The 23,732-nt window shown below is 40.0% G+C and overlaps 1 protein-coding gene across 1 annotated transcript in view; it reads right to left on the bottom strand.

Moving 5' to 3' along the window:
- LOC149012044 (Ankyrin repeat family protein) overlaps positions 1–20,038 on the bottom strand; it is a 58,935-nt gene extending 38,897 nt beyond the window's left edge. The window contains exons 1-3 of the mRNA XM_089160455.1: positions 19,734–20,038; positions 8,794–8,850; positions 8,626–8,693 (exon numbers count right to left, since the gene is read on the bottom strand). Coding sequence (XP_089016581.1) covers positions 8,626–8,693; positions 8,794–8,850; positions 19,734–19,814 — 206 coding nt within the window. The 5' untranslated portion in view covers positions 19,815–20,038. The remainder of the gene's footprint in view (positions 1–8,625; positions 8,694–8,793; positions 8,851–19,733) is intronic.
- Positions 20,039–23,732: the final 3,694 nt, after the last annotated feature.

The following is a 23,732-nucleotide window of genomic DNA, read 5'->3' as shown; positions in this document are numbered from 1 at the left end:
TTCAATTGTTGCAGCATCTCCTCAACAAAACAGCAGCTCTCTCACTCATCTCCAGCAGTTTCAAGTAAAGTATACACAGCCCCAGCTCTTCCCCTTCCTAACTAGGCCACCACACCCTTCCCCTCCCATTTTCTCTCCTGCACAACCCCTAGAAGACACCCCCACCCCATTGCAGCCCCTTCCCACCCATTCCCCTGCATGGTAGCCACTACCCATTCCCTATCCGTCCCCAGGCCCACAAAAGCACCCCTGCCCCCTCACCTGTTCTGCACAAGAACTCCCACCCCACCCCCTGCTGCCGCAGCTTGGCAGCAAGCATCCCAGGCCCCTCTCCCCACCCCTACAACCTGTTTAGACCTCTCTCCAACCCCTACAATCCTCCCCCTCCTCCCTCAAACCCAGTGGTACCACCCCTCTCACCCTCTCTCTCACATGTGGCAACCTGAAAAGAGCAAAAATTGAAAACAGAAGAGAAAAGAAGAAAAGAAAAAGAAAGAAAGAAGAAAAGAAGAAGAGAAGTTGCCCAAGATCTTCAATTCCTTGAATTGCTTTCCCTTTAAAAGGTATTTCTAAATTTTCCATTCAACCCATATCCATCATAAATCCCTTCTTCAACCCAATTCTATTTAGGAGCCTCAATTTTCCTCCCATCCCATATTTTTTTCTTCCCATATCATTCTTGGGTATCTCTCAAATCATCCCTGGGTGATTTGTCAACAATCCTAACTTACCCCTAAGGTTTCCCATAAATTCTTAGAACCTTTTCCAAAATATTTTACGAATATCTATTGCGAGATTCTGGGTGAATCCTCAATTCTAGGGAATCTTTCCAAGAAACCCTGACCCCAGAATTGGGTTCACTTCCCAAGGGGCGTCTACTTTACTCTGGCTATGAGGAGAATGGGACTTAACTCATTAGCTTCTCCAACACCAGCAATGGGGACATAGGAGCTGACACATTCCTCATAGCATAGCAGAAAAATAAGCCTTATGGGAGCAGGCACTAGAGACATGGCTAATGGAGCAGGTACTAGAGACATGGCTTAATGCCTTACAAGATAGGTGGTGAGGTGGGATCAAGTCAAAGATAATCCTTAAATGAGAACCCCATGTCATCCACAACAGCTACAAAGGATGGAGGAGAATTCACAGAAATGACCACACATATCAAAGCAAATGACAGCCAATAGAGTGAAGAGCTACCTTGCTGAGTTGAAGGTGCTGGTCCCTTACCACAAGAAGACTGGGCTTCTCCCAAGGTGCCAAGGACTGCCTTCAAGGGCTTTTGACCTCTTTTCTTTAGCAGAGAACTAGAAGAAAAACATCATTATTCAGGAGGAGGGTAATTATGGATCCGTTTGTAAGCCATTGTTTGGAAACGGACAACTTTACAATATCGAAAGGAGGTCTACTTGCAAGGGAGTGACCCACCAGGTAGTTCTTCCATCAAGATTTTAGAGTCGAGAAGCCCAGATGGATAAAGGCCGACAACATAGTTGCCAATAAGGGAGGGAGGGGCATAGTGGAGGGGATGACCCTCTCTTGCAGAGGGAGGGTTACATGTAAAAGGGAGCTCCAAAACGAGGTGCTTGGAGCAGGAAGATAAGGAGACCTCTCTCCTCCATCCCCTTCACAACTCTTCTTCTTCTTCAATTTCCTGCATGTTGTTAATACTTGTTAAATCCCCCCAACCCCAACCCCTCATGTGGTTTCTTCTCTTTTTTGTGCTGGAAACTACAAGATCAAGATCTTCTTCAACAATCCAGTGGTTGTTCTTCAACCCCAATTCTTCTTCTCCTAATCTTGTAATTCCCCAGACCCTGTTTCCTTCTTTTCTGAAATTTCGTTTACCCGCCTAAACCCCCCCCCCCCAAGTTACTAACCTAAATTCTACCCAATCCAACCACTGGAACCCTCCCATATTCAAACTGTATACACCATATACCTACCCCCTTACTTGATACAAGTTGCAGCCACATCCTGCCATCCTAAAGCCCTAAATAAGACCCCCTGGTAGCAGGTTCTATTTAAGATCTTGGAAGACTGACCCCTCATTGATTCTGTTCAATCTAGGGCTACATCAAACAAAGCCAATCCAGATGACTCCTCAGGTTTAAGATATCCATTGGTTAGGGCGAATCCGGTGCCAAAGGCTTCCACACAAGCAAAGTCTGGGGGCTGTTTTTCTACACAGGCTTACCTCAACAATTTTTGCTGGGGGACTGTTTCGATGCCTTGACCTCGAAGCTACAACTGTGGTCCACCAACCGTTGCACCAAGGCCCACCCCTAAGATATCCAATGGTTGATAGTGCCAAATCAGCCTTCCATGTGCCCCAAGTAGGTATTCCCACCCATACAGCCATAAAATACTATCATATCATACTGCCATATAAACTACAAACTCAGATTTGGTATACTCCTTTGCCAGACCAAAATACCCCTACCTATTGTCAACAGTTGCATCTCTTCAACTGTCACCCCCTTACCCCATATGCCTCTTTGCAAATAGACACCTCCCTTATTTCTCCCCTATAAATATTATTCACAATCAAAACTCCTATCATTGAATTTCACCACCCCAAAAATCTGCTCAATTTTGATTCTCAAAATGGCACTCTTAAGAAAATGGGGAAAAAAAATAAGTAATTCCTACAACTTTGCAACATTTTTTTCCTCAATAAATAATAATTAGTTTCTCCTTATCTCAGAAATATAGACAGGCACAATAAAGCTCTCTAGTACAAACTCCAAAAAAGGGAATATGCAAAATGGAGAATTTGTCAGTTTTTCAATTTCACTTTTCCCCTAGCTTTTAGGATTTTCTTATATTAGATCACAATTAAATCTTAATTACTCCTTTCTCTCTTAATTTATCACATTATGAGTATGTAAATGAATTTCTATATAAGAACTAAGGCAAAATAAAAAGTCTGGCAGTTAATCATCCGAAAGAGATAAAGGAAAATTGTTATCTTTTAACAATTTCCACACTCAAAATTGCTAACCAGATTTCCCTACCTTGGGGAAAAAACTCCTGTTACCGTCACCTATTTTAATAATGAAATAAGAAAAAATATCAAGAAATAAACAAATAAAGCAAATAAATTTACATGGTCAATGGACTCCAATAAAACAGGGGGGGGAAAAGGAACCAAGAGCATTGTTAGTATACCATGAAATAAAAGAGATAGTAAAGGAAAAATAAGAAACATCAAATTTAACTTATCCCCACCATATAGGAAGGGAAAGGGGAAAACAACAAAAACAACCAAAAAAAAAACACTTATTTCCACTCAATAACTAACCCCCCCCCCCCGAAGTTCACTGAGAATATTCAACCAAAACTATCAAACATTCATCAATAAAAAAAAAAAAACCCAAATTCCCAATGTTTCATCCCCACGTTCTCTCACCCTCGAGACTTCCACACAATAACATATTAAATAAAGAGTCCACCATGATGATTTTATGGAGGGGGCAAGAAAAACCTACTCACTAGTAGACTCTTAATTCTATAGAGGAGCAAGAAAAACCTACTAAGAATTTCTTTCTCTTTTTTTAAACCTACTAAATTAATATGATTTTGCATCACCACTGGTAGTGATGAAAGAGAAATGGAAAGAAATAAAGGAGGAAGAATCCTTTTCCCAAAAAAGAGAGAAAAAGAATGGCATTAAAAAGAAAATTAAACAATGATGTTAGAAAAGAGAAAAATTGCTACTTGCAATTTTTAGTAGGTTAGTAAAAACAAGAAAGCGGTAAAAGAGAGAGAAGAAGAAAAATAAATATACACATACACACACACACACACACACACACACACATATATATATATAAGTGCAAAAAAAAAAAAAAAGAACCTCAACCACAACAAAGGTTTCACAGATCTCTCTATATATCTTTTCTTTGAAATTGAGTCCAAACATATCAACCCCATGTTTTCACATCGTTTTCTACTCATCTCTTTGTAAAACATAAGTAAATTCAATTTTAGGGACATCTAGCAGACTTGCCAAAAGTAACCACTACACATATCTTTCATTATGAGGGGGCGGGGGGCCAAAAACCCAACAGATGTAAGGATGTTTCCAACAGAAAAGACTAATTTTTTATAATTATTATTATTATTATTTGTAAGACACCCTCCTACTTTTCACACACAAAAGAAAATCCCAACAGTCACGTCCCTTTATACAATTGTTAACATTTAAATTTTCTCCATTGAAGGAGGAAAAAACGCCCACACACACACTCACACACAAAAAAAAAAACTTGAGCCATTTGAAAATACCTCTCAAATTTGCCCCAAAAGAAAGCACAAAATCCTTCTCAGCAGTTATGTTTCTTATATTCAGATTTCTTAGGTTTTAGAAGCTATAATTAAAAACCAAGTGAAAATCCACATGCAAGTGCATGTGAAATTGTACCAATACAAACCAAAAGGCTGTACAGGCCCAAAAACTATCACCAATTATTTAATACAATTTACTGATTTTGCTTCAAATCCACTATGATAGATCTACATAAGGCATAATCTTCTGGCCAAAGGAAAAGCATGAGTTTTAACATTAGCATCAATAGGAGCAGGGAATGTTCTGAAAAATAACCCTATGATAGTACAAATAAAAATATGAGGTTCGTGAAGAACAGTGTTGTCAAAGCATCTGCCTAGGCGCGCCTACGCGGCAAAGCGGTTTTTCAACAGCTTTGTTTTGAACCACTTAATTGGCGCATTGCTTCCCCCCCCCCTTCCACCTAAACTATGCCACTTTGTCGCCTTGTGCACCTTATTACCGCCTAGATGCTAAAGCATCTGCTTTTTTGACATTTTGTACATAATATTTTTTTCGTGACTTTTTTTTTAAATCAAAAAATTTATTCTACAAAACCATATATAAATTTAATAGCTAAGTCATTTCACAATCTTGTCCCAAATTACAAAGGAATTCCGAGGCCTAAAGTGACATAGGATCACGACAAACTCCGGGGGGGTTGCCCCCACACCCATGCCGAGGCGGCCTCCCTGGACCCCGTGCCCGTCAGCAACAAAATGTGAAGCATGAGCCATACTCAACATCAAGAGTTAATGAATCATTTAATGGACAATGACTTGGAAATTGGAATAATGAGATCTATTAATTTATCGTGTTCACCCTGTTAGTATATAGTCATTGTTATGATGCTTGATGAGATGAACTTATGATTGTGTTCTTTTTTTGGGATAATTTTTCATAATTATGATTCTTGAATGCTTTTTTATTTTTATTTTTATGAATGTATTAAAAGGTAGTTTAAAAGTAGTTGTATTGAAAATTTTTTACTCAACCACTTTAGTCGCCTTATTGCCGCCTAAGCGCTTGTCATTTAATCGCCTAAGCGGAGCCCCAATCGCTTTAGTCGCCTTGCCACCTTGACAACCTTGGTGAAGAAAGGGTGCCCACCCTCAGTATTATTCTTCTCATACTTTTCTTGCTTCATGGAAAAATTGTTAAGTTTCCTACCTGAAGAACAAAAAATAAATTTCCATGGGAAAAGATCCAGTCTTGATTTGGGATTGGTAAAGAATACCAGTTGCATAAGACAAAATAAACCAAACAAGTTAGGGTTCTTAGGGTCCAATGGAAAGTGGTTTGACTCAAGGACGAGTTTTCTCCAAGGGGAGAGTTGATGTAGAACCTTGGCTGAATCCAACAGGTTTTCATTGGACCAACTAGGCCAAGTCAAACCAGCCTAGCTGGTATTTTAGGACCAAAAAGAGGCCAAAACACTACAGTGCCACAACATTTTTTTGGCTTTAAGGAATATCCTTTGAAGATTTTGTGGGGCCCAAGAGTAGATCATGGGAAATATTTTATGAAGATTGAAGTTTGAAGATTTTAGAGTTTATGTGATTTTATATCATTTCTATTTTAGTGTTCCTAAGTTTCTAAAAGTAGTTTCTATTTTTAGTATTCATGCATGTGACAGGTTCTTCATTTTAGTAAGTTTCTATTCTTGTTGTTACTGAGAATATTAGCTAAATAACTCAGATAAGTAGTTTCTATATTCTTAATTAACAGTTTCTTATTTTCTTTAAGAGTATACTCTATATATAAGTAATTGGCTGTTCTCATCATAAGAAGATTTATGAACTTACTAATAAAGGTTTCCTTTGAGTTTATTTTCCTGTCTCTTGGTTGATTGATAAGAAGGGTGAGGACCTTGTAGTTGAGGGCTAAACACCTATGGCTGAAAGAGCCTTGCTGTCAAGAGCTAAATCCATCTATCCCCCTTCTCTATTCTCTCGTCTTTTGTTTCTATTTTGTTACTTCTAATTCTCCAAGTTGTGGATCTAACTGGGGCTAAGTCATCCTTGATCTTAGCCTTGCATTATTTGGAATCAGAGTCAAGTTGCGTTGAATTATGCCTATGATCCTGGAGTTGCATGTCATTAATGCAAAAAATATGAGGTATGAAGTTCTTCTCTTTGCTGGGAAAAGGAATCTAATTTCCTCATTTGATTGGATGTATGCTCAAGAGGAATATTTTGATTGGTACAATCATGCTGTTGATCAAAAGCTTAGTTTGTTTACTCCCAATTGACTGTTCATGCCAAAGAATGACGGAAACCCTATGAATAAAGACTTGCCACTAGAGGATGTGAATCTAGGACTTGGGAAGAGCTGAAGTATGAGTTGAAGAACCAGTACCTACCAGAAAGTATGTGTAAAGGGCTATTTGTGCCACAATATTACCCCCTAAAGCCACCTGCACTTGAAGAGTAACCATTAACGGACAGAATGGTCTCTCGTGAGAAAATATCTAAACCCATATTTAGTCCCAATCACTTTCCACCTCCAATGAAAGTTGCCGAAGTTTGGAAGGTGGAAAATTCCAAGAAGTCAGACAAAGTGCATACAATCTTTGGATCCATTACAGATAGGTTGGTATGTGAACCAGAATTGGGAGGTGAATGGGCAGTTGACATTGTCCTTGAAGGAAGAGTGTTGATGACACCATAGATGACAACAATGACATTATGAGGTTAATAGGGAAACTTTTTACCAGCAATTCTGGGGCAATAGAAGAGAACTCTTGATGTTTTCAAATATCAAGAGTTGCAATGAAGAATTTGAAGTCAAAAAGTTGAATCCATGGAGTAGTTGACGGAAGAACTTAATGAGCTTGAGTTTGAAAAATTGAAGACCCAATGTATACATATGATGATGCGGAAGTTGAACATTTCGAATCTGTTATTCCATCTAAGCACTTTGAAGAGAAAACTCCACATATTCTTGATAATACTCATATCTTCATTGCACTAACTGAACATTATTATGGGTTGACAGACAAAGTTTAGACCTACACTACAAAATTCAAGCAGGACTTTTCTATGAGAATGGGAGGGCTGATGTACAGCCTGGGCCGAGTCAAACCAGTTTCCGTTCAACCAACTGGGCCAAGTCAGACTGTCAGACCAGTCTAGCTGATCTTCTAAAAGGACCAAAAAGAAGCCAAAACACCAGTCAAGTGAACTGTGTCACAACCCCTTTTTGGCCTTGAAGGAATATTTTATAAAGATCTTGTGGGGCCCAAGACTAGATCATGTTAAGATCTTTTATGAAGACTGAAGATTGAAGGCTTTAAACTTTATGTGATTTTATTTACTTTTTATATGATTTTATTTAGTTTTTATTTTAGTGTTCCTAACTTTCTAAAAGTAGGTTCTATTTTAGTATTCATGCATGTGGCTAATTTATAAAACCTAGATTCTGATTTTTAATTTTAGTAAGTTTTTATTCTTGTTGTTGATGAGGATCTTAGCTAAATAACTCAGTAGTAATTTCTATTTTCTTAATTAGCAGTTTCTTATTTTTCTTTAGAAGTCTATGCTCCATATATAAGTAATTGATCGTTCTCAGTCATACACAGATTCATGAACTTATAATGAAGCTTTGCTTTGAGTTTATTTCTTGTTGTGATAAGAAGGGTGAGGACCTTACTGTAGAGGGCTAAACACCTAGGGCTGAAGGAGTGTCGCTGTTCAGAGCTAAATCCATCTCTCCTCGTTCTCTATTCTCTTGTCTTTTGTTTCTATTTGCTACTTCTAATTCTCTGATTTGTGGTTTTAATTGGAGCTAAGTCATCCTTGATCCTAGCCTTAAATTACACCCTGTCTTTTAAAACAGAGAGGGAAGAAAGCGTCAAGTATAAGCTGAAGTATCTTGTTTTACTTTATAAACCAGAATTTCAGAAAGCAGGAAAAGAAAGGAAGTCATAGGGCCTTTGGTCCCAAGCCATCTTGGAGCCTGTAAAACAGTATTTGGTTTTCACCTAAAATGAAAGGATTTCATTTTCATTTTCATTTTTCAATGAACACCTTACCCTGTTCGATTATATTAGATAAAGTTCATTAGGTGAAAGACCAAAACAACTGTAGTTTAGTTTTACATGAAGTATCTACTATCAGAACATACAGTAAATGGCTGAAGTGTTCAAAAATCAAAACAATTGATTTCACTTCAGGTGGCGACTGAACATAGCCTAAATAAATCAAGTCACTTTCAAGTTTCAACTTTAGTACTTAAAAATGTCATATAAAAATTACAAAGAAAAGAGAATGAAACAACAGAAATTGGTTTACCGAGATGAGGTATTAAAACAATCAGAACAAACTCTAACAAATGATTGAATGCCAAATTGAGGTAGAGCCTGAAAAAACAATGAAGAAAACAGGCATGGACAAATTATTAGCCTCCCATGGTGAACATTAGACTTAAGATGAAGAAAAAGCAAACCATAAGATCGATACCATTTGATTCGATGAATGTTCATGGCAAAAAGTCCTGCCACAACAACGGCAGTGATGCTGCATAAAAAATAGGAGCAGCCAGATGAGAGAGAGAGAGAGAGATTCAAAAACATATTACAGAAGATGGGTAATATGAACATGGAAACTTTCTATCATGAAATACAATCTATACTAGGAGATAGCAAGCAAAACAACAGAGGTGCTAACAGTAATCTAAGCCTTAGTTTATGGCCTACATTTCATGGAAGGAGATCATCCAGTGTCTTTTCTTGACCTCAAAAAAAGGGAGACAAGCCATGGATATTTCATTTCTCGAAGACTACCTCTCTGACTTATATTACAGGCAGCTCCCACATTCTTCAGTCCTATTGATGCAGACGTTGAATACCTTGTGGTTCAAATGGTTCAAAAGGTCTTAGGCAGAATGGTCATTCGGTGTCCGTGGGAACACCATGGCTTCTAGCCCTCTCCTGCAATTTTACAGCAAGATGACACCTTTGTGTATAACAGGTACTACGGATAGAGAAGTTTCAATCAGCTTTTCTATTTTTCATTTTTCAGATCTGTTATAAGAAGCTAAGAGCACAGTTTTCTATTTTCTCATTTTTCAGATCTGTTATAAGAAGCCAAGAGCCTAAGAGCACAGTTGTAGCCTGAGGTAAGGCTGGTTCAATAACTCACATCTTTATGAAGAGGAAAGTCAAAGGGCTCCTGAAGTATTCTGCCCAACAGTTTTTTATGTAAGACTCTAAACCCAAGGACAACCGTCCCAATTTGCTGTTCAAGCTCCAAATAACTCCACCCAGATTCAGGTCTAGCGAAGTCCAGAAATAGAAATTAATGGATATGCAGCAATCCAGCCAATGGAATGGGCCTGGACTGGGATCAAGTGTAGGTGCAAACAGCAGTAGAAAATTTTCCAAATCTAAATAAATTCAGACCAAGTTGTTAATATATTCACAAGCTGCAGCAACAAGACTAAATCATAGGAACAGAAACACCCTTCAATAACAAGTAACAGCAGTAGCAGCCTCTGGAATCAACTGAGGATGAATTCTGGTCATTTAGTTTGAGACTGTAAAGAAAAAATAGGGAGAAGGGGAGAAGAATATAGAAAAGAAGGGGTCTAGCAGAATAAACTATCTCAGCCCTGGGTCTCTCACCCACAACTATCTCAGCCGTTGAAGACAGATTCCTCCATAAGCAATGGCAACATGGACTGCGAATTTGATTTCTCTAAAGTATGGTTCTCAATTGCAATGTAAGGGCCTATTTATAACTTGGATAAAACTTTAAAATGACTAGAAACTAAAAAAGGGGGGGCAAACCCAGTGCCAAAGGCTTCCACACAAGCAGAGTCTGGGGGCAATTTTCCGATGCAGCCTTACCTCCCAACAATTTTTGCCAAGAGGCTGTTTCAATACCTAGAACTTAGGCTACAATGAATGGATACTAGTGGACTGAAAATATAACCTATTTACTAGTGACAATAGAATCTTACGCAAAATAAAAACTAACTAAAACTAGAAACTACTAGGCTTTATGTGTCTAGATCCATTGCATTTAAGTTCACTTTACAAGTATTTTAATTGTTTCACTTTAGCATCAAATATGATGGTTTTTAATTAAATTTATGGGTTGCTAAACCATGGCAGATGACAATATTGCTTAACAACACTGAGTCCTCATGGATGTAAGAAGACAGTGGACAACATGTAACTACTGTAGTAAAGTCCTCAACAGAAGAGACACTTGGTTAGATACTATCGATAAACCCAAGTTCCCTGCTGCCCCTCATGTGAGGGATGCTATTCTTGAAAACTTGATGGAGTCAGCTGAATGATACAGAGGACCTGCAGGTCATGGAGATGGTGGCACTGGTGGAGGTTGTGCTGGTGCTAATGGAGCTGGTGAGCAAGTGGAGGAGCAGCTTAGTCACATAGTCATTGATTTCATTACACCCTTGTTCTCACTTCTCAAGATGCTTGTACTCTCATGATGTTGTAATGTCCTATTGAGCACTGATTAATGTGGAATTGTGATCAATTGAACATGTTTGATTTATGTAATCACTTTAAACCTTTATGTTTTCATCTATATCAATTGATGGTTGTGTATTACATGTTTTCATGTTCATTCCTTCAGCACTTTGATTTCGAAGTTACAATCGAGTTGGAAATCATACATACACTTGTTTTCTCACAAATCTAAGGCCACCACGATGTTTAGAAGCCCTAAAATAGGCTAAATACCAAGTTCCAGTCCAACATGACCCTAAAAGCCACCAAGATGGGCCCTCGAGTTCATTGAGTTGAGCCTGGTTTTTTTTTTACCAGATCTCCGCCGAGATCTCGATTTTCTAGCAGGCCCAACATCAAGGTTGAGACTGAGATCTCAAACCATGCTATTTAGGTAACTAGTCTTGTGATATGATCATCTAAATGTGTTAATAAATCTAAAATAAGGTTTTCATGAAGATGAATTTATACTTCAAGAATGTTTAGATGTGCAAAATACATTTAGATGTGATCGCATAGAAGCAAACAAGAGTGCGAATGCAAAATACCACTGTGGGTTAAACCAAACTAACAATGGATATGTGTTTGTAGGCCCTAAAATAGGTTGTCCAACAAGAACTAGACCTAGAAATTGCAGAAAACCCACTGAAAAGTGAAAACTAGCGGAATTTGTACCAGGTTTTGGCCAAAATCTTGGTATCTCGGTGGGGTCATGGTTTCAGCAGAAATCTCGTTATCTCAGAGGTCTTGATCCCACCAAGATTTTGAGACAAAATAAGATTTCAAACTATAATGGTTGAAATAAAAACAACAGCAAATTTCCATTCTATTTTTCAACAAGCCTATACAAGTTTAATTTTAAATAAAAACCATTATATGGGTTTAGGTTAACTCTCATTAAACAAATTTTTAAATAATAATAATAATAATAATACATTAATTAAATGCTAAATCCAAAACCCAAAGATCATAACAAATTTGTATGATCCACTGCAATTGTCTGCCAGATGCTAATTAATCTCTATTAAATGCATTAGTGCATTCATAAGAGACTCTACCTGATTGTTTCCATCTTACATCTTATAGCAATAAGCAATCTAGTTCTGATGATTCATGTTATTAGAATGTTATCTAGATCCTAAGGGAAGGGTGTTCTGGTCCTTCTGTCTATTTTCTTTCCTGTTTATATAAGCAGTGTTTGAGTCTCCAAGCTCAAACCATTAAACTCAGGATTTTTTTTATGGTAGAAGCCATCTCCTTGAGAGGAGAGACAGACGAACTCAGCACAGAGAAATCTCTCTTCCAAGGCCAGGGAAGGGTTGAGAGGGTCAGCCTAGAGGAAGGTTTGAACACTGGTGAAGTTAAAGAGGCAAAAAAAAACTAGAGAAGAAATGTTTCCAAAGGTGGATGAATTCCAAGACTTGAAAATGAGCTTGGAGTTGCAAAGCTTCCTAATGAACGCAACAAAGGGTAGGGAGAAACAGCTGACTGGTGTATCCCAGGCTTCAAGGACAATGAAAAGGAAGGAGGGATTGGTGGTTCACATCTCAAAGAATTTGAAAGGTTTAGGGCCAAAGGAAGAGGGGGTTGGATATGAAATCAACCACGGGATTTATCAAAAAGCTGGAAACAAGGAAGCATGGGGCAAAGGGAATAGAGAGAGCCAGGAGTCATTTGCAAGAAAGCAGTCGAGCTTCGAAGCAATGCAATCACTAGAAACCCTACGGTTGTTCCAGGCATATCTGCACTTGCCGAAACAAAATACACAATGAAATCGAAAAGTTTGAAAAATTGGTGAAATGTCGGCAAAATTTTGTGAAATCACATCAAATTTTCACAACAGTACTTACCCATGCTTTAAAAAAAGATCGAAATTTGAATAAAAGATTCCAAAATTTCGGAATTTCAGTTGGTAGCAATAGGGTTGAGGGAGTGGCCCAGTTTTCTCGTAGCTGAAGTGGACGACATTTAAGTTGCCTCCTAAGCCCCAGGGGTGGCCATCCATCAAAGCATTGACAGAGAGGAGGTTTGCCCGTAAAGGAGGACGATCAATGGAGTGGTTGAGGCCATAATAATGGAAAAGAAGTAGGGGACTGGAGAGGAAGGGAAGCATAAGACAAAGGTGCAGGGTTTCCGAGGACAAGGAGAAGGAAGAAAATACAGCCACTTGGGGAATGGAAGTAATTGGATAGAAAGGCCATGAGGAGCAATTGGGGAAGCAATTCTATTTGCATTCTCCTGCATGACACAAGTCTCGAGGCGGGCCTAGAGGGAGATCTTGGTAGAGCAGAGGAACGCTCTAACCTCCGCCCTGGTTGGCCAGGGAATTCAGCATCCTAAAGTTCCAAATTAGGGCCTTAGACAAGATTGGAGATGGGTGGGACACTGCAATGGCAAACATGCAAACAGTGCATCTAGTGAGTATATGTACATCCATACCAAGGATCAAGAAAGGTGGGGACAACAGCACTAGCAACTAGGAGGTGGTAGGTCTCACACAGATCTAGACCAAGAACGAGGAAGTTTAAAAAAATGCTTGCATAAGTGGATGAGCCTGAATACGGGCCGCGGTGGAGGGGGAGGCAAGAAGAGGAAAGAGATTAAAGGGTGGGATGGGTTGTGCTAGTTCAAAGCCCGTGTCGGCTTGGTTTACAAATTGGGCCAATGGTGGGGGTTTCAAAATGTTTAAAAAATAGTTTAATTTGGTCCAATTTATATGTTGGCCGAAAGAAGGGTAGATGGTTTAAATGGGTTAGTGGAGGGTAGGGCCCAAGGTTTGTGGTGGTTAAGGTTACCGGTCAAGAGCTAATTTCTAAGTGTCCAACTACTGAGGATTGAACTTACTGCACCGAACTTCAGAAATAAAATAGTGGTAAATCAACAATTAAGGATATTAATGATGATAGATACAATTGTATTATTCTTGCGGGATAATGGCTAGAACAGATCTCGAGCCAATTTTGCATGGCCTTTTTGGTAACTTTGACCAGAAGACTAAGGTAGTAAATTGGTAATCATGTAAGTTAGGGAATGTGAAATTTATTGATAAAATCAATAGCACGAAAATAGAGCAAGAACGGCAGTCCTCAAGAAGAGCTAGAGTAGTTTGAAGAAGCTCACTAGAACAGAGAGTGATTCTGTAATTAAATACTTTTGAGGATCATAATATCGAAGGCAAGCCTGGAGAGATGGTATAAAAAAACTATATGCATAAGCATCGTGAGTAATAAGGAATTCAAACACCTCTTGGTTTGGTTTTGATACGAACCCAGCAACGACCAGCTTGGCAAACGCCCAGCACTTGCCAACCAAGCTACACTCATACCAAGACAAGGATAGGTGGTTGCTCAGGGACAAGAACCGGAACCATATCGTAGCACCAAAGCACAAAAAAGAAACCATCACATTTTGCTGATTTACTTTTTTAAAGGGAGAGGGAACAAATATCTGATTATGAAAGTGAGAGCTGGTTAGTTAAGATCTTTTTATTGGGTGAGGGTGATCCTAGTGTCAAAGGATCACAACGGTTGTTATTTGGAATTATATATTCCAGCAATTGAGTAATGAAGAATGCGCAATTTCAAATCTCTTATCATCTCTCATAGTTCTCTTGTTGTCCTCAACCCTCTGGTTTTCCTTCTCTGCAACTAAGTATTCTCAGGTGACGCAACATTTTTGGTCCGACCTGCCGGATTCAGAAGATGGCGGAGAATACTCGTTTGAGGCAAATCAACGAGGCAGTGAAGGCTCTAAATAGCACCATGGCAAGACAAGGAGAGAAGCTGTCCGATATGCAAAAGGCCATTGAAGAGCAGAAAACCGCTTTCTCTGCAGTAGCCTTGGAGCTTTCTTCACTCATCGCTAGGTTTGATCAGTTCATGAGACAACCTTCCTCCACCCTAATCACAACACCAGCCTCCTCTTCTGCTTCCCCATCAACCACCGCCACCACTGCAACTCCCACAGCCGCAGCCATTAACCAACTTTCCACTGACAACCCAAGACCCAAAAGCATCAAACTAGACTTCCCCAAATTTGATGGAATCGATCTCACCAGATGGATATTCAAGGTGGAACGGTTTGTTCGAGTTTCACTCCACACTTGAAAACCAACATATCCTGGTAGCTTCTTTTCACATGGAGGGACCAGCGCTGCAATGGTTTCAGTGGATGCATCACGCCGGTCAATTCACCTCCTGGCCAGTTTTCATCCATTTACTAGAAGTCATATTTGGTCCCTTGGCCTTTGAAGATCCCAGAGCCACTCTAGCCAAGCTAACCAAGATAACCTATGTTCTGGAATACCAAACCCTTTTCGAATCACTGGCAAACCAAGTCCATGACCTGCCCACCACATTTTTTGTTAGTTGCTTTATTTAAGGATTAGATCTAACATCCAGAATGAGGTGATGGCCTTTCGACCATCCAATATCTCCACTGCCGTCAGCTTGGCCAAGTTGCGAGAATCTGAACTTCAAGAAAATTGCCGCACGTTTCTTCAGCCAATACCATCTCCACCCTTACCTATTTGCAAACTAACTCTGGCCGAAATGCAGTCAAGAAGGGAGCAAGGCCTCTGTTTTAATTGTGATGAGATATTTGTGGCTAGACATCATTGCAAAAACAGACAGCTATTGTTGTTGGAATATGACAAGAAGGGTGGTACTGGCTCAAATGAGAGCGCTGGAGCTGAATGGCAGACTGTAGACAAATTCATGATTGAGAAAGGCGACACCGGAGCAAAATTATCGTGCCATTCCATCAATGGAGTTCAATCTCCTAAGACGATTTGAATCACAGGAAGTGTTAAAGGAAGGCTGGTCCAAGTGTTGCTCGACGGTGAGTACTAACAATTTCATGAGGTCGGAAATAGCTCAGCTATTAGGGCTGATAATGAAGATGACTGACGAAGTTATTTCTCTGGTAGGTGACGGCAACCGGTTGAGGTGCAACGGTAGGGTTCGACAATTACCCTTGAGCTTACCAGGGTATGTTTACGGTGGTTGATGCCTACGCCCTACCCATGGTGGGAGCAGATGTGATCCTAGGGGCAAACTGGATGAGTCCCTTTGGACCAATGATCTTCAATTATGGGCAACTCACAGTGAATTTCCAAGATCAAGGGCGAGATGCCCTCCTCATGGGTGAACCAAGCCAAGGTCCGACCCAATTACAATATTATTTAAATTGGATATGGAGGAAGAGAGATTTAGGCCCATAATTGAGCCCAAAGCAGAATTTAAAGGAGTTATTGGGTCGTTTTGAAGAGCCAGTGGACCTTCAACCAGAGAAAGCCCAAAACCATGCTGTTCACTTGCACACAAGAAGTCAACCCATGAATGTGAGACTGTATAGGTACCCAAATTTTCAGAAAGAGGAATTGGAGAAGCAAGTTACGGCTATGCTAGAGAGTGGTATTATTCAGCCTAGTAATTGCCTATACTACTCACCGGTGCTCCTAATGAAGAAAAAAGACGGCATGTGGAGCTTTTGCATAGACTATCGGGCCCTCAACGCACTTACCGTCAAGGATCATTTCCCAATACCTACAATAGACAAGTTGTTCGATGAGTTACATGGTGCATGTGTCAATCCGAGTACCATTAGATTCGGGTAAGGCGGGAGGATGTTCCTAAGACGGCTTTTAGGACTCATGACGGGCACTTTCAGTTCCTAGTGATGCCATTCAGCCTCACCAACGCCCCAGCCACATTACAAGCTATAATGAATAGCGTGTTCAATCCCTTTTTGAGAAGGTATGTCTTAGCATTTTTTGATAACTTATTGATTTATAGCCCAAGTTGGGAGGCCCATTTGGCCATTTGGAGGTGGTCTTGAATACCCTTAGGGCCCATAGACTATATACAAAACACTCTAAGTGTGTTTTCAGACAGCAAGAGATTGGGTATTTAGGCCATGTCATTTCAGCCCATGGGTTGGCAGTAGAGTAAGAAAAAATTAAAGCAATTAATGAATGGCTCATGCCTAGAAATATAAAAGAAGTGAGAGGGTACTTGGGCTTGACTGGGTACTATAGATATTTTATTAAAAGCTTTGCCCAATTAGCCTCACCCTTTACATGAGAAAAGGGGCATGTGATAGACTAAGTTAACTCGGCAAGCTTTCAAGAAATTGCAGCAGGTGTTGACTCAGGCGCCGGCACTAGCATTACCAAATTTCTCACAACCTTTCATAATAGAGATTGACGCATCAGGCGTAGGAGTAGGGGCAGTGTTGTCGCAGGCCAAGTATCCCATAGCATTCTTCGGCCGAAAGCTATCACCTAAGATGAATTCTGCCTCACCATATATTCGAGAAATGACCACCATAGTTCTAGCGGTGGCGAAATAGTGACAATACCTCCTAGGGAGAAGGTTCATGATACAAACGGATCAACCTAGTCTCCATGAACTCACTGCACAAACGATACAGACACCTGAGCAACAACACTTCCTCACGAAGCTGCTCGGGAATAATTTTGCAGTGGTGTACAGGTCTGGAAAAGAGAATACGATTGCAGATGCGTTGACAAGGTGTTCCAGAAGGGGCAGGAGAGATGTTTGCTTTAACACGAATTACGCTCAACATTTTAGAAAATCTGATAAAAGGTGCTCAACGCATCAAACCTTTAAGAAATTTGCAAGGGATTAGAAGCCGAACCACAAAAATATCAAGGGTACTTATGGAGGCCAGGGATATTGTCATATCAAAATCGCCTGGTGATACTGAAAGCTTCAGATCTGAGGTTAGTATTCTTGAAGGAATGTCATACATCACCACGAGGAGGTCACTCAAGCTAAGGGTCTCAAAGAATGTATTTTGGAAAGGGATGAAATTGGAGGTCAAGGCCTTTGTTGCAGCCTGTGAAATTTGCCAACAGATGAAACCAGAAAACCGAACCCCCGTTGGGTTATTGCAACCAATTCCAGTACCAGAGAGAGTGTGGGAGGAGATATCCATTGACTTCGTCACGGGACTACCACTTTTTAAAGGGCATTCAACTGTGTTGGTGACAGTGGATCGGTTATCAAAGTACTGCCATTTCTCTGCTTTGCCTCCAAACTACACAGGTTACTGCGTCACCGAAATTCTCTTCAACGACATCATAAAATTGCACGGCATTCCTAGCTCAATTATCAGCAATAGGGATCCTATTTTCCTCAGGGCATTTTGGAAGGAATTACATTGCCTCTAGGGAACAGTGTTAGCAATGAACTCGGCCTATCATCACCAAGCGGATGGCCAAACGAAGGTAACGAATAAGGGACTGGAAATGTATTTGTGTTGCTATGTGGCAAAGGCACCGAGTCTCTAGGTTCGATATTTGGGATTAGCTGAGTATTGGTATAACACCGCTCACCAATCTTCCTTTGGTATGACCCCATAAGAAGCACTCTATGGAAGGCCTCCACCTTCTCTTGTTCAATATATCGCAAAGGACTCTTCAAATGCAGCGGTACACAATGAATTGCAAACTCGTGAACAAATCTTGGCTTCTTTGAAGAAGAACCTAATTCGTGCCCAAAACAGAATGAAAGTCATCGCGGATCATAAATGGGAAGAACGGGAATTTAATGTGGGTGACTTGGTATACGTTCGTCTTACCGGAAGACCTCAGCTCGCCCTTCGCATGAATCAAAAACTATCCAAGCATTTCTATGGGCCATTCAAAGTTCTGGAACAAGTAGGGCGTGTGGCATACAAGGTGGAATTAACCCCAACCTCTCAAATGCATCCAGTCTTCCATGTTTCAGTCCTGAAACCATGTGTCGTTCTTGTTGCTCCAGCAAATTGTATCCCCCAACCACCACCAGCTAAATTACAGCTCTTAGCAGTGATTCAGACACATTCTATTTGGCGCAAGGGCAAGGCGGTGCACCAAGTATTGATTTAGTGGGCAAGCTTGGCTGTAGAAGACTCTTCCTGGGTGGACATGGCAGACTTTAAACGACACTCCCACTTTCAACCTTGAGGACAAGGTTGATTTTGAAGGAGAGGGCAATGATACGAACCCAACTACAAATCAGCTTGGGAAAGGCCCAGCACTTGCCAACCAAGCTATACCCACACCAAGACAAGGATAGGTGGTTGCTCAGGGACAAGAACTAGAACCATATCGTGGCACCAGAGCACGGAAGAAACCATCACATTTTGCTGATTTCATTTTGTAAAGGGAGAGGGAACAAATATCTGATTATGAAAGTGAGAGCTGGTTAGTTAGGAGCTTCTTATTGGGTGAAGGTGATCCTAGTGTCAGGGGATCACAACGGTTGTAATTTGGAATTATATATTCCAGCAGTTGAGCAATGAAGGATGCGCAAATTTCAAATCTCGTATCGTCTCTCATAGTTCTCTTAGCTTTCCTCAACCCTCTGGTTTTCCTTCTCTGCAAATAAGTATTCTCAGGTGACGCAATAGATTTCTACTTCTTATCTTCTTACAGGTGCTGTTTAAGCGGGTTTAGGTAATTCGGGATTGAACCAGGTAAATAATAATTTATAGGAGCTTTCTTACTCCGTGGGTAGTGATGAGTACAAAGTAAACACCTCACTAAAAAATAAGAAGGGTTCAGTTCTAGTAGAATTATGAGGAAGCAAGGCAGATACTGATCGGAATCCACAAAATTGTTAGTGGTAGTCTGTGCTGATTCAGGGGCCTGAAAATCCAGCTGCCGCATTCTGCTCAGACCTTGCATAATACGATTTAAATTTTTGAAATTTTTGAACAAGTAGGATTAGTTGAAAATTTCCAATCACTTCTCAACTAAGAAGAAGATCATGTGGCAATATTCAAGCAGAGATCCATGAACACTGTACGAGTAGCATATGCTTTCCTCGGTATCGTTCACAGACTTCAAGATTACAGATCAGGTAATTGAAGAGAAACGTAAATTTGATACCCAGCAATTGTAAATCAGCATACCCGTCGTTTGAATGTGTTGAAACTACATTTGCAGACTTCGCATCGTGGTGCTTCCTGGAAGGGTGGAGGTTCCGACGACATTCAGGCAGCGGTAAGAATTTTTCTCTTGCCCTCGATCCAACACCGGGTCAATTGCCGATTACAAGTCAAAAAGCGAAGGCCAAAGCACCGTTCTCAGATTTACCTCCAGGGCGATGGAATGGATGGGACGGTCTCCTGAATCCATTTGATTGCACCCAAAAAACAAACACCGGGGGATTGGCTAAGTCCTCATAATACCGATGTCTTTTCTTTAATTATAAGCATGAAATGAATTAACTAACATTAATGACATTCAGAATTTCAGACCATGGAAGAAAAAATTCGGCGTTCCGCGATATTTCGCCGTTTGAGTGGATAGCGAAACGAAACAAGAGGCAAAACGATATTATCCATATATCAACGATCTATTGCTGAAAAGTCGATGATATATTATCATGACTTTCTTAGAATACTGTCTAACTGCTTAAGCAGCGGCACAGCCAACAGACCAGTATCAGGTCAATTTCTGACAAGGAAATGGACCATCTATTTCTTTGCAAATGGGTGCCACATGTCCAACATCACATCAGATGGTTGAAATACATTTATCAGTGCATCAATCAATTACATCAAATGGTTAAAATCCATTTATTAGTCGCATCAATCACTACAAGGAAATGGATGGTCCATTTCCTTGTCAGAAATAGACCTGATAAATTTCCCACACCCAACAGCATGGATCTAACCAGCCAATCAAGCCTTTATAGAGTCCAACTCCATGTCCATCGAACTCAAGGTGGTATCGTATAGAGACCTAAAGGCCTTCAATTTTTTTCATAAACCATCCGTCTACATCGTCATCTCTCTGGTGATAGTCGAGGACAATAACAACAGCAAGAATGAGGAGAAAGAAAGCAACAGCTGTCACATTTTCCTAGTCGGCACCCTATTTGGATTACCTGGAAGTGTGATCCATAGCCCCAAAGATCAAGTTTCAACAATCTTTCTCCCACATAACACAATAGTACAATCATGAGCAATAACAAATCATTGTATAAATGTAATTAAAAAAAAAAGTCAACGATGAATCTCAGAAGGATCCAAAAAAAAAAAATCGAGTGTGGAAAAATAATACAAATATAGAATCAAAGTATACAGTATAAACGAAATAAACTCTAAAATCAAACGCGAAAGGATAGGTCGAATCTAATGTACAACAACCGAATAAAATAAAGGAGATAATCAAAACTAATCTATGTCTTCTAATAGTTCGTCTTCTTTTAACTTTGCCCTCATCTCCGATGGCTTGTACTCTTGTAACTTAAGATCAATGTCAAGCTCGTAGTCCCATCAACGAGCTAGGCGTCTTCTACCATTGTTGATCGATTCGTAATAGTACTCATTACCGGTGCAAGGATTGTACCACTTGCTACTGTCAACTCCCATTGGTTCCTCAATTGTATCATATAAGAGAGGGATCTTCGAACAGGAGCTCGAGATCTCTTCATCACCTGCAAATCCATCTAAAGTAAAAATTGTCCCTAAGGGGTGAGCTCAAAAGAACTCAACAAGTAGTTCAATCACAAATAATAAACACAAACACAGTCAATAATCAAAGCATGATGCAATATGATATAAGACAATATGCAAATATGCAACTAACTCTAATAGATGTTGGTCTCTAGTGGTGGACACGCGTTAAGATAGAACATCATACTCCTCAGGGTAGTCTCATTCACTCTCCCTCACGGCTCTTAAGCACGTTTTTTGGGTTCTTCGTGGTAATTGGGTCAGGGCATCCTTCTCAAACTTTCCATGGCTAGGGTTTAGGTCACCACTCTTTCACTCCACCATTAGTATGAGTACTTGCGCATGTTAGAGTTATCCCTACCCAATGCACATCATCTACTGAGTCATATCCACTTTAGGGTCGGATACTTCCCTTCCTCGCTTCTTGAATTTGTTCCGGTATCTTTCCCCCTAGAGTCGTCGTCTCCTTCTCGATTATGTTGACTCTTAACCCTATTAGCCATCCACATATAATAAACGAGAAGCTCTCGTGTCCCCTCACACTAGTCGCATTCTTGGGTGCCCACGAGCCCAAGTTTATTATGTGCGACCCTACCAATAAATGGTCCCCACAATGTGATTTGTGTTGTCTCACAGGTTGGTTACCGGACTTGAGCGCCTACAAATCCCCATTGCTACCACAGGTCACTCGGCCTCAATACCCACGCCGATAGAGTGTGATATAATAGGGTTTCCTAGCCAAACACATCTAGACAATTCCTAAGTATGTTAATCAGTAATTGCGCGAAGCACCAAGGGGCACCATAGGAATGCATCCCATAACACCTCTACTGGGTGTCCAATAACGAAACGTCAAAAGGGCATTCCCCATTCCACAATCACAACCTAGGCAATCACATCTCGATATGGTTCCATAACATTAAGTCATAATCCATTCACTTTCCAACATTCACATTCAATACAAGTATGCAAATCAACATATGAATCACATTATGTAATTATAGACGTATAACAATAATAAACAAGTCCTAAGATAGTAGTTAAATCATGCATACAAGTTCTAATATAAAGAAGCATGTAATCATGTTAATTGTGAGTGAACGTACTCACCTTAAACTCGATTTGTAAGTCCAAAGAAAAGAGATCAAAGGGGCAAGTCTAAAGTCAGCAAATAAAACCTAAACAAACAAGTATTGATCATAAAGAACAAACCCTAAGGCTGCATTTGTTTGTTGGAATAAAGGTGGGGTGGGAAAATTCTTGAAAAAAGCAAAATTTTCCTACTTTTCCTTTAAATTCTAATAGTGTATATTGTTTGGTTGCTTGGAGGTGGGAAAGTTAGAGACAAGTTTATTTAATTTAAGGAAACTTGTTTGGTGAGGTGGCAACCCAAGTTTTCCACCCCAAAGCTTTTTAAAACCCCACAAAATGTGTAAGACTTTGTGGAAAAGTAAAATGTGGGACCCACAATTAACACTTTTCCACACTTTTCCTTTCTTTTCCTTTCCTTTCCTTTCCTTTTCCCTCACCCCACTACACATGGGACCCACATGTTTTTTTTCTCATCCCACCTTTGCAAACAAACACAGCCTAAAGGATCGGAGTCAAAAATGGCTCAAACAGAGAAAGTTGTTGTCACTAGACATCCTTGATCGCTTGGCTTAGTTGCTTAGGGTGACCAAGGCAGTAGACCAAGCACACTATGTACGGAAAGATAACCTAAGTTTCGATCGGAAACTCCTCATTTGAGTTCCAAACACTCCGAAACTAATAGGAAAATTCTGAAATAGTATATGGAGAATATCTATCATGATCTAAGCACCTAACATGGTCATCAGAATGAAGATCTAACAAATTATATAATAGGATAAAACTGCAGATTCTCACATATAGACTAGAGTAAATGGGAATTCACCATAGGAATAAGAAAACAATAGATCATGATCAGAAAATAACCTAGGAGTAGATCTAGCATATATTAGAAGTCCAGTCATTCAAGTAAGAATAAGATCTTGAATATCATGTTAGGTTTAACACTGAAATCATACCGTGATGCTCACTGAAAGAATATAGTGAATGGGGATTCACTCTAAGACTTTAAAGATGAAGAAATAGGTCATTATAGTAGCACAAGACCTTCTTCACAATCACTATGATGGATAGAAACAGAAGAGAGAATAGATACAGTAAGAATAGGAGCGAATACTAACATTGAAGAAGAGGGTTTGACGGAGGAAACCCTCATAGATGCTTCGGGATCTTCCTTGGCTTTGGAGAGGGAGTTCTAAGGTGCTTCTGAATTTCTCCAATGACTTTAGAACAATATGACACGAATTAGATCGAATTTGAATATATAGGGCTTCAAAAACTTTTTTTTTTTTCAAAAGTGACAATTTTGCCCTGGACTGGTTGGTTGCTTGGGGCGACCAAGGCAAGCTACCAGCCTTA

This window comes from Hakea prostrata, chromosome 7 (genome assembly GCF_041222555.1).
Source record: "Hakea prostrata isolate BN-2017 chromosome 7, UWA_Hpros_2, whole genome shotgun sequence".
Classification (NCBI taxonomy): Eukaryota; Viridiplantae; Streptophyta; class Magnoliopsida; order Proteales; family Proteaceae; genus Hakea; species Hakea prostrata.
The sequence above is the reverse complement of the archived record's forward strand: the minus strand, read 5'-3'. Positions and strand labels throughout refer to the sequence as shown.